At 55.0% G+C, this 11,078-nt stretch overlaps 1 protein-coding gene across 1 annotated transcript; it reads right to left on the reverse strand.

Annotated features, from left to right (window-relative positions):
• Positions 1 to 3,501: 3,501 nt before the first annotated feature.
• On the reverse strand, positions 3,502 to 6,746 carry KRT13 (keratin 13). The gene is made up of 6 exons (XM_007465215.1): positions 6,249 to 6,746; positions 5,056 to 5,138; positions 4,379 to 4,535; positions 4,030 to 4,191; positions 3,815 to 3,940; positions 3,502 to 3,726 (listed from the first exon to the last, which is right to left on the reverse strand). Exons 1-6 carry the CDS (start codon positions 6,744 to 6,746, stop codon positions 3,502 to 3,504), a joined length of 1,251 nt encoding a protein of 416 aa, XP_007465277.1.
• Between the last annotated feature and the right edge of the window lie 4,332 nt (positions 6,747 to 11,078).

Genomic DNA, 11,078 nt, shown 5'->3' on the forward strand with positions numbered 1-11,078 from the left:
GGGAAAGAGCAGAGATCTGTGGCAGAAGCTGAACCCTGAACTGAGCTCTGAAGATGGCAATAATTTATTGTTGCGGGTGTCACCTCCTACCACCCGCCAGTCTGTGAACTCCCTGAAGAAAGAGGCTGCGTTTTTGCACATCTCTTTCTCTCCAGGATCCGATATAGCGTCTGATACACGGTGCACTCAATTAACAGCTGCTGCCGAAAGAGATTAACAAAAAAAGTAACCGGGTTTGGGAGTGGAGGTCACGTCCTCTTTCTCTTTGATGTCTGAGCTCCTAGCACAGCTCTGGGCATGTGGATGACAACTGAGCCGCACCTCGTTCCTCAGTGGGGGTGGGATCTGGGATGAGTGGACCATGACACCTTTCCCCTGGCTTAGCACGCTGGGCGGGTCGCGTCTGAGCGACCGCTGTGGACTAAACCAACTGCCCAGTGCCCAGGCAGGCTTGGGGTGGGGAAGGGTGAAGGAGGGGCAGCGACGATGCCGACAGGGGGCGGGAGGGGGAGGGAAAATGAGGAAGGGGCAAGGAATGGGCAAGAGTGGCAGAAGCCCCCTACCCTCTGGCCTACTACCCTGTGAAAAAACTCAGATGGCATCCGAGAGGCACTCCCCCAGTTCATTCACTGGTGTCTCCCCTCAATAAGCACTGGCTGGGCCCCAGCAGTCGGCTGGACACAGCCTGGCTCCCTCAGCGCACACGGTCTACGGTCAATACCGGGCAGGAGGGCGCAGATGTGCCAACACCTGAGTGCACCCCACTCTCTCCTGGTGCCACAGAGGAGGGGGTGTCCATCTCAGTCGGAGTACTGAATAAAAATCTGGTGGTCTCCAATAAAACAAAGAGAACAGGAAAGGAAGCTCAGGTCGAATGGAGGTCACTCATTGACCAAGGGCCTGAGGGGTTCAGCCATGTGGCTGTCTCACCGAGAACAGTTTGGAGTGGCAGGACCTCTGGGTGGGCGGGGAGAAGCCAGCGTAGAATTAGGGCCAGAGAGAGGCCGGAAGAAGCCAGACCCCAGTGGCCTCTTGGCTGGTGAGGAGTCTGGACTTTCCTCAGTGGCCCGTGGGGAGCTTTTGCAGCATCTCTAAGCCGGGAGGACTTTCCGTTTCCAGCAACGGCCCTGGCTGACGTGTGAAGCACGGATAAAGGGGAAGCTCAAACTGGAGGCAGGGAGGCCAGGGAGGCCACGGAGGACGTGGCAACCTGCCCAGCAAGTTAAGACATTGAGGACATGAGCATCCACGGGATGGACTTGTGAGGGGGGTGAAGGAGAGACAGAACCAAGAGGATTCCCAGGCTCCTGGCTTGGATTTCTGGGTCCTCTGGGATGGAGGACCAGGAAGGCCCAGATCTGGGAGAAGGAGGGATGCTCCTTCAGATGAGTGGATCTGAGGAGGTGATGGCCGGCTCATTTGGGCATGTGAGACTGGAACAGAGGAGAGCGGCCTCGATGGAGAGTCATCAGGACATACTGGTAATTGTGACCATGGATATGTCCCAGATGGCCAAGGAGGGACGGGGCAAAGAAGCAAAAGAGAAGACTGCCTACGTCAGAATCCAGGGGACCCGTCCCCGTGAGGAGTAAGCAGAGCCAGAGGAGGCTGCACGTGCAAGCTGGGATGTCCAGGGAAGCAGAGGGAACAGGGGTCCAGAGGGGAGGCGGGGAGGAGGGTCACCATCAGCACAGGCTGAGGTCACTCCTTGAGTCGTGCATCTGGTCACTGAGTGGCTTGGAATGACAGGACCTTGGGGCAAGCAGAGGGGTGGGGGGACTGCAGGTGAGGGTGCCCGAAGGAAGCTGTCTCCGCAGAAAGAAGGAAGGCAGTAGCTGGGGCTGGAGTAATTGTCCTAGGCCTCTTTCTCCCCACACCAGCCCTGCACTAACCCCTTGCTTTCTGCCCCAAGCCCTCTGTACCTCTTTCCCGCATGTCCATGTTTGCAGGGCACCATCACCCCTGAGCCACCTGTGGCCCTGTGTTTGTCATTATCGACCCCGTGGCTGACGGTCGGCCCGGGTGCCTTGTGTCCCTCCCCTCTGGGAGCTCTCTGGGCCGGGCCTCGTCAGGGTGGGCCGTTCAGCCCGACCTCACCCACCCACCTTCCCCCACCACCCCCAGTCAGGGCCTTGGCAGGTGCCACCCTCAGAAACCAAGCCAGAATCAAAAATACATTTGCAAGAAAGTGGGAAACTTTATTGAATTAGCTTTTCTTTTCAGTAGAGAAGCCGAGGACTCAGAGGAGGCAGGTCAGGGGGAAGAGGAAGCAGACCCGGAGAGAAGGGCAGGGAGTGGCTGCCCTTGGGAGGGTGCAGGCCGAGAGCGGAGTGGCTGAGCCTCGGGTCCTGCAGTCCCTCCTTTGCTCCTGCAGGGAACCGTCAGCTCTCTCCTCTGGGCGCTGAAGACAGAGCGAGGGGCTGCCCGGCAGATTTAAGGCTTATTTTTTTCTGGAATGCGGCGAGTGGAGGTGGTGCCGCTAGTAGAGATGGTGCTGCCGCGGCTGATGGTTCCTGGGAAATGGAAGAGGCAAAAGACCTTCAGGCTGGAGAAAACCCAGCTCGGGCCAGCTCAGGCCCCCCAGGAGGGCCCCAAACCCTTAGTCAGTCTGGTGGCGTGGTGGATAGTTGATGGGGACTCTGTGTTATTGTCTGGGGGACTCCCTCCATGACAGCCCCCAGTCTGTGGGGCTGTGGGGACAGAGCCACCTATTTTGAAAGGAAAACAGAGGAGCAGGTGACCACTTCTGCTCCAGTACCATCCCCACTCCCTACACTGGGGAACCCAGCACTGCTGCCCAGCCCGCCCAGGGGGGCCGTAAGAAAGAGCCTCATCACCTCTCCCACTAGGTTATTTCCTTACCTCCTGTGGTGTAGCCGGGAAGCCTGGGAGAAAGGAGAGAGGCAGCCATGAGTGGAAGGCACCTGAGGACAGCCGCCTACTTGTCCTCAGATGGAGTCTCTCAGATCATCACTTTGAGCCCCTGAGTTGGGCTCTTTTCCCAGCTGTGCCCCCAGCCCACAGAGCAGCAGCATCAGGTGCCTCCCAGGCCTGTCCTGTCTGTCTGTGAAGCCTCAGGAGGAGATATTATCAGGCATTTGCTGGATGTTTTGTCCTCCCTCTGCTTCACTCGACCCCTTACCCCTCCCTTGATCCCACAAGGATGGCCTGATCCCTGCAGATAGTCTGAAGGCAGTTAAATCTCTATTTTAACAGCTTTGTTGGGCTGCCCTGAATCCAAGCTAACACTTTTCCAATATGAGATATTTTCTCCATTGTCCTTAGTCCTGCCAGTCTAACCCGGAGGCCCGAATTAAAACGTCAGAAGAAATGCCCCTACAGTCTGATGCCGGAAGACAAGAAGGAAGCGCTGGTCCTGGATCTTGGTCCAGGCTGTTGAAGCTCAGACAGGTGTCCTTTCCTCCCAGACACAAGGGCCTGATCGCTAAGGCCCTGCCTGCTCTGACAGCCCAGGGTCCCGCAGTCAATTTCCCACATGACCTACTTGGCGTCCTGGCCCTCCAGCAGGCTGCGGTAGGTGGCGATCTCCTGCTCCAGCCGCGCCTTGATGTCCAGCAGCATCTTGTACTCCTGGTTCTGGCACTCCATCTCACTGCGGAGCTCGCTCAGCTGGGCCTCGATGCTGCTGATGAAGCCCTGGATCTGCTGCAGCTGCAGGGCGTAGCGGCACTCGGTCTCCGCCAGCGTGCTCTCCAGCCCGGCTTTCTGGTGGGGCAGGAGAAGGTCAGAGGAGAGCCGGGCCAGGGGGAGGGGCCTAGAGGGGGCAGCCGCTGGGCAGGGGCAGCAGGTGTACCATGCTCAGCTGGGACTGCATCTCAATCTCCAGACCCTGGAGCGTACGCCTGAGCTCCGTGATCTCCGTCTTGCTGGTCTGGATAATGGCAGTGCTGGAAGACACCTCCTTGGTCAACTCTTCACTCTGGAATTCAAGCAGGACCAAGGTGATGGAAGAGCCCAGCTGGAGGGCCCGAGCACCCCCTGGCCCAGCTAGGTTAGAGGGCCAGGTACCTTGCTGTTGAACCATTCCTCGGCATCCCGGCGGTTCTTCTCCGCCATGGCCTCGTACTGCTCCCTCATCTCCGCCAGCACGCGGCTTAGGTCAATGCCTGGGGTGGCGTCCATCTCCACATTGACCTGGCCAACCACCTGGTTTCTCAACTCCTTCATCTCCTGTAGGGACGGAAAAGGAAGATGCATGAAGCTCCTCAGCCTGCCCCTCCTCGGCTCTGGATGCTACTGGAATGTTCTGGAAAGTGCTTCCAGGTCCCACAGTGGAGGGCTGAGCCTGGCTGCAGCAGAGGGCTCCCCGTCATCACTGAAGGTGATTCAGCCATGGCAAGCACAGCCCACCTCTCACCTCCTCATGGTTCTTCTTCATGTAGGCCAGCTCCTCGTTCAGGTTCTCAATCTGTATCTCCAGGTCGGTCTTCATCAGGGTCAGTTCGTCCAGCACCCTGCGCAGGCCGTTGATGTCGGCCTCCACGCTCTGGCGCAGGGTCAGCTCGTTCTCATACCTAAAGGATTTTTAAATTGAAAAAACAACATAGAGGGCTTCCCTGGTGGCACGGTGGTTGAGAGTCCGCCTGCCGATGCAGGGGACGTGGGTTCGTGCCCCGGTCCGGGAAGATCCCACATGCCGCGGAGCGGCTGGGCCTGTGAGCCATGGCCGCTGAGCCTGCGCGTCCGGAGCCTGTGCTCCGCAACGGGAGATGCCACAACAGTGAGAGGCCCGCGTACCACAAAAAAAAAAACAAACAAACAAAAACATAGAAATGGTATGAGCACAAGTCACCCATTCTCCTTACTTAGCCCTGCAATAAACCTTTCGCTGCTCCAATAAAAAAAGGAAGGAAGGAAGGGTGGGGGAGGAAGGAAGGAAGGAAGAAATGGTATTAGACACTCCACTACCCCTGCACTGGACTCTGCTACTTCTGCGAGACCTTCCCTCCTGGGATACTCTGGTTACATTGTTCAGAGGAGCATTTGTCTAAAACTATAACTGCTGGGAAAGGGGAGTGAGGGAAATAAACTCACTTGAGCCTGAAGTCGTCGGCAGCCAGCCTGGAGTTGTCAATCTCCAGAATGATCCGGTTGTTGTCAATGGTGGCCGCCAAGATCTGCAAAATACAGAAGGTAACCAACCACTGGAGGGTCCACAAGCTGGGGGAGCAGGACTGAGAAAACACGGGCAGGACGGGTGGCCATCAGACTCTGCCTGTTCTCTGCCCCTGCGAGCTGGGACAGGGCACTTCTCTCTGGGCCTCAGTTCCTCTTCTGTAAAGTGAGAGACAGGACGGGTCCCCTTGGTTTGTTCTGTCGCTCCATCATTCTATGTCTGGTCATGGTGGGAAAGATCGGGATGTACATTTCAGGGGAACGACCCCGCCAAGAACATCTGTGGTTAGTCACGTCTCTGCAGCGTCAGACTGGCAACCTCTCGTGGCCGCTGTCTTGAGGGTCTTTCTTCTCCTCAAGATCAGGACAGAATCAGCCCGGCCCCCCACAGTTCATAATAACATCACCGGAGCTGGCCTCCCCTCTGAGCAGGGTGGAATTCCAACAAATATCTCCATCCATTTGAATTTCTTGTCTAAACTTTTGTTAGACATTTAAACAAAAGCATTTAAAATCCACCCCACATAGTTGGGACTCAGCCCAGGCAGATGGATTTCTGTTCCAACAAGCTGGCATCACAACGTGATGGACAGGCCTTAACGGAGAGAATCTCAGCTTAGCACTGCCTAAGCCTCTGCCTGCATCTCCCCTACCTGGTCGCTGCCAATTGAGAATGCCAGTTTAAAGGAGGTCCCTAGAAAATAGTGTTCCCAAACCAATGAATGAGCACGCATTCCTTTCTCTGTTGGTTTTAGCCAACAGAGAAAGGTTTTAGATTCTTAGTGGCTTTGAAAACTTCCAGAATAACCCAGCACAGCTTCCAAATGACCCAGTGGGCTAGGATTATAGAGATCAAGTCAGTAATAACATAAATGGAAAGCAGTAAAAAAGGTTGGCATGAGTAAGAACAATAAAAATGAATAATGGGAGAGAACGCATAGCCTGAGAAAGCCCGTCGGGAAGAGAGATGCTTGATAGGCAGTAAAAGACTAGATTTTCCCCCAAAGAAAGGGTACGAATTCTGCCCACACTGCATCTTCTGGTCCCTGGGGACCCTGCCATTGCGTCTCTGCCCTGCTCAGAGGAACCCTCCTCGACCTGCAAGGACTCACCTTGTCCCGGAGGTCCTCGATGGTCTTGAAGTAGGCGCTGTAGTCGCGCTCCGGGCTGGTTGGGCTCTGCTTCAGAAGCCAGTCGCGGATCTTCACCTCCAGGTCAGCGTTGGCCTCCTCCAGGGCACGCACCTTCTCCAGGTAGGAGGCCAGGCGGTCATTGAGGTTCTGCATGGTGAGCTTCTCGTTGCCAGAGAGGAGGCCGCCACCGCCACCACTGAGGCCGACGACAAGGCCACCACCATATCCTCCACCGAAGTCACCAAAGCCACCACCAAAACACCCACCAAAGCTGCCACCTCCAAGGCCACCTCCAAAGCCCCCACCCAAACCACTACCAGCCCCTCCACCAAAGCCGCAGCTTATGCCACCCCCAAAGCCCCCAGCTGATCCCCCAGAGCAAAACCGCGTTGAGCCGCTAGAGATACTGCGACCTCCTCCCAGCTTGCAGGAGCCACCCCCATAGCTAGCGGAGGAATTCTGCAGGAAACAGCTCATGGTGAGAGCGAGATGGGCAGAGAGCGCTGGTGCGGTAGGATCTTGGCTTGGCCTGGCTGAGGACTGTGGCTCTTCCCCAGAGTGGATGCCTTTTATACACCTTCCAGGGGGTTGGACGGTTGCCCCATCTTCTCTCCTCCCTTCCCCACCCTCTGACTGGTGCCAACTGCACGTCTGTTTCCCACAAGCTCATCACCTCTGTTCTCCAGGGTGGGTTGTGCCACTGGGGGAGGGGGCATTTTTTTTTTTTCTTAATCCTTAACAAAAGTGATGATTCAGAGGCAACAGTGTTCTACTTGAGACTACCCTTTCAAAACTGAATTCTGTCTCACCTCTCCACTTAGGGAACTCACTCCCATCGGCCCCACCCAATGTTAGAACCGGGACTGAGCTGCACCGGTCTGCCAGGGAGCCTCTGCAGAGGAAGGGTGGCTGCAAAGTGGCCCTGCATTGTCACTTCAGCCCTCTGCTCCCCTTCTTCGTGTTTCTAAAAGGTCTGACTGGAATGTTCTGCGTCTTTCTCAGCATTTTATCTACTCCAGCGCTCCCAGCAACAACACGAACTTTGCTTGGTCCTGTAGAATCAACGACCTTGAAGGCTTTTAGGCTGAGAAAAAAATGGCTCCAAGACCATCAGGTAAAGTCATGGCGGCAAGGGACCTTAGGGACCATGCAACACAATTTCCTCAGCTGGGGAAACTGAGGCATAGAAAGAGCAAGTAGCCCTGCACATTATAATAGCTAACACTCTGAGATCCCTCACCATATGCAGGCACTGGGCTAAGAAATTTATAGTGACTGCCTCATTTAATCTTTGCAACAGCCCAATAAGGTGAGTACTCCTATTATCCCCATTTTACACAGGAGGAAACTGAGCCTTAAGGGCAGAGTCAGGACTGAAACCCAAGTCTGGTCCTGTCTACACTAGGCTCAATTTTTTAGGCATTTTTTCCTACAGTAAAATGGACAAATCATAAGCATCCAGCTTAATGCATTTTTACCCACGTATGAAAATTTAAGCGTGTGTTTACTTGTGTAACCACCACCCAGAACATTTCTAGCACCCCATAAAGCTCATTGTACCTTTTCCCAGTCAATCGGCCCCCGTACACCCTGTGCCCCTAACATACCCATAATTCCAACTCTGTCACCATAGATCAATTCGGATGTTCTCAGCCAGGGGCTATTTTGCTCCCCAAGGGACGTTTGATAGTGTCTGGAGACATTCTGGTTGTCACAACTGGGGGATGCTACCGGGATCTGGAGGATAGACACCAGAGATGCAGCTAAATATCCTACTGTGCATGGGACAGCCCCTGCCCCAAAGAATTCTCCAGCCCAGAAGGTCAGTAGTGTCGAGGTCAAAAAGCCCTAGGTCAGCCTGGCCCATGGGTTTAATTACTCCATTATAGCAGCTGCAGAGCCATAGCCACGTCCAGAAAGGAAGTCTTGCAATACTGAGTAGGGCTCTTTCTAGCCCCCCAACCACATGACACCGGCCTCAGCTTGTGAGTGTTTGACCAAGAGGCCACATAGAGGATATGACCCAGAGCCTGGGGCCAGGGTCTCTGCCGAGGAGCCTGGGATGTGACTGAAACTCAGGGTCTGCTTAGGAAGCCAGCGGAGGAGGCCTCACCACTCAGGCTGAAAGAAAAAAGAAACGGGCCTTGAGCTGGCCTCTCAGAAGCCCGGGAGAGGAGAGGTTCCAGGGCTGAGAGTGCAGGACACTGGACTCGGGCTCAAAGCCTCCACTCACCAAGGGGGCCAAGGTTGCCGTGAACGGCCTCCTGGGAGCTGCCCGTCCACAGCAGCCTGAGGGGCTGGGTGGGATAGGCCAGGAGCTGGAGTGAGATGACACAGGCTTGAGGTTGTCCTGGAAGCCCCTTCGCAGATTCAGCAAGACCAGAAAGGAGGGCTCGGAGTCAGGGCTTTCTTGGCCTCTGTTTTCTATGGGTAGGGAAGTGGGCCTGCGTCTCCCCCAGTGGGTGTCAGTGTCAGGGAGAGAGCCAGGCCAGGCTGCGGTGCTCTAAGGCCACGGGGAGGCCAGAGACTCAGGCTGACCCCTGACCCTTCCCCGCCCTCCTGCCCAAACTGATGGCTCAGCTCTCTCTCTGAAAACGTGTGATTCAGCCCAAAGCAGGAGCCCTCCAAGAAGGTAATTAATGGAACCTGCCAGACCTGGAATGACAATCCTCCTGGGGCTGAAGAGCAAGTTTAGCCAACGCCTCTTAGAGGAACAATAACCACAGATCCTCCAAAGCCCCACGGTGGCCAGGACATGCCTCCCTCACAGGGTCAGGGCACAGCCCCTCTGCACCTGTCCCGAGCAGGGTATGTAATGCCTTGACACAGGAATACCCTCCTCTGACCCAAAGTGAACCCCAGGGCCCATGGGGCGGGGGGACACATGCCAGCGCTACTGACGGGAGCTAGGTAGATACCCATCCTGGGGACCCCATTTCTCCTCTCCCAGCCCTTGTCCAAGTGGGGCAGGACAGAGTGCTGGGCCTGAGGCACTGCCCACATGTCTAAAGCTTCCTTCCTTGCGTTCTGGCAAAATCACCTCTGCTATAACGTTTCCAGGGAAGGGGAGGGGAAGCCCCATTTTTGAGTGACCCCTGCAGAGGAATCTGAGCTTAACAGGTTGTCACACAACAACAGGAGAGGGGTTTTATTCGCCCCATTTTATAGATGAGGCAGCTGAGGTTCAGGGAAGCTAAGTCACTCGTCCAAGGTCACCATGAAGTCCAGATTTAAACTGGCATCTGGCTGTCTCTACCCCACCAGTTGGTGTCTTGGAGCCTTGCTGCAAACTCGGTGTCTGATCTCTGAGGGTTCCATTCTGTATGTGTTAAAAGATAATAAAATACCACTAGCTAACATTTGTGAATACTGTGTGAGACATGCTACATGCATGACTTCATCTGGTCCTTGAAACAACTCTGCTATTGTTATTGTATCCTTTTTCCAGATGAGGAAACGAAGGCCCAGAGAGGTTAACTACATTGCCCAAACTTGAGTATGTCAGAGCCAAGATTCAAACCTCTGGCTCTAGGGTCTGCACCCTTAACTACTGCCTGGTCAATCCCTTTCAGGCCAGGGTTAGCGCTGTCCCATCCAGAGGGCCTTCTCTCTTGCCCTCTCCATTCTCAGGCCTCCTGTCACCCAAGACCCAGCTGGTGGATGGTCCTGCATCCCACAGTGGTTAGGCCTGTGCAGCTGTTGGTTTGATGGTCAGCCTGTCTGGCCTGATGTGAGCTCCAAAGCTCAGGGGCTTGTAAGGGTACTTACTCAACGCAAAATGTCAAAGCCTAAACTGTCCTAGGAAATTCCCCAACCAACTCCTTCATTTCTCACGTGGGAAAACTGAGACCCAGAATGCCAAGGCCCAGGGCAGCGGGAAGGGAAGAGTTTTGCATGGATCTCTAGCTCTAACACTGATTCATTGTACATATGGTGTACATATGGGGGTACATATGGTGATTCATTGTGGGCCTTACGTTGAAATGGCTTCTAAGTTTCCTTCAGCAATGCCTTCTGAGGCTCTAGTCCTCAAAAATTTATCCAGAGTCACCAGATTGTTCATCTGCAAAGTTGAGGCCTAGACCTCATCCCCCAGCTCCTATCCCAGCGTTCCTTGCTTGAATCTTGGATCAGGCTCCTCCCTCCTTCCCTCTCTCCCTGGACAACAGGGGGCCTGGAGCCCAGGCTGGCTGATCACCTCCCAAAGGGTCCTAAGGCTCCCCCACAGGGGAGGGGTCTCTTGTGAAAGGCAGACCCACCCCAGACGGTGGACCCGGGCCCTCTGTCAGCCCTCCACCCTCAGAGACACCTGCTTGACACAGCAATCCTCAGGAGCCTTCTCCAGACTAGCCTCAAGGCCTCAGGGCTTCACGTTTCTACATAATCAGCTTTCTAAAATCCCTTTTATACCACCAGGGTTCCCCAGAAACCCAGCGAGGCCAGCAAAGGCTTTGAATTAGGTGGACCTGTTTCAACCCTACTCCTGCCACAGACTGGCTGTGTGACCTTGGGAAAGTTACTCAACCTTTCAGTGCCTTGGTGACTGCAACTGAAAAATAGGCATTAGATGAGTTAGTATTTGAGAAGCACCTGACCCACAGGAGCACCCGGCAGGCGGAAGGTTACTCTTCCCTCCCTGTTACAAGTGAGGAAATGCGAGCTTCTCGTTGTTAGATGACCCGGCGGAGAATTCTTCTGGGCCTCCTCCATCCAGTGCCAGCTCATTGCTTTGCCTCCCTCTCTGGTTTCTGCAGCCAGCACGGCACGCACAGCAACCAGACATGTGACAGTTGGTGTCATTCCTGTCTT

The sequence above is a fragment of the Lipotes vexillifer genome, unplaced genomic scaffold (genome assembly GCF_000442215.2).
Source record: "Lipotes vexillifer unplaced genomic scaffold, Lipotes_vexillifer_v1.1 scaffold591, whole genome shotgun sequence".
Taxonomy (NCBI): domain Eukaryota; kingdom Metazoa; phylum Chordata; class Mammalia; order Artiodactyla; family Lipotidae; genus Lipotes; species Lipotes vexillifer.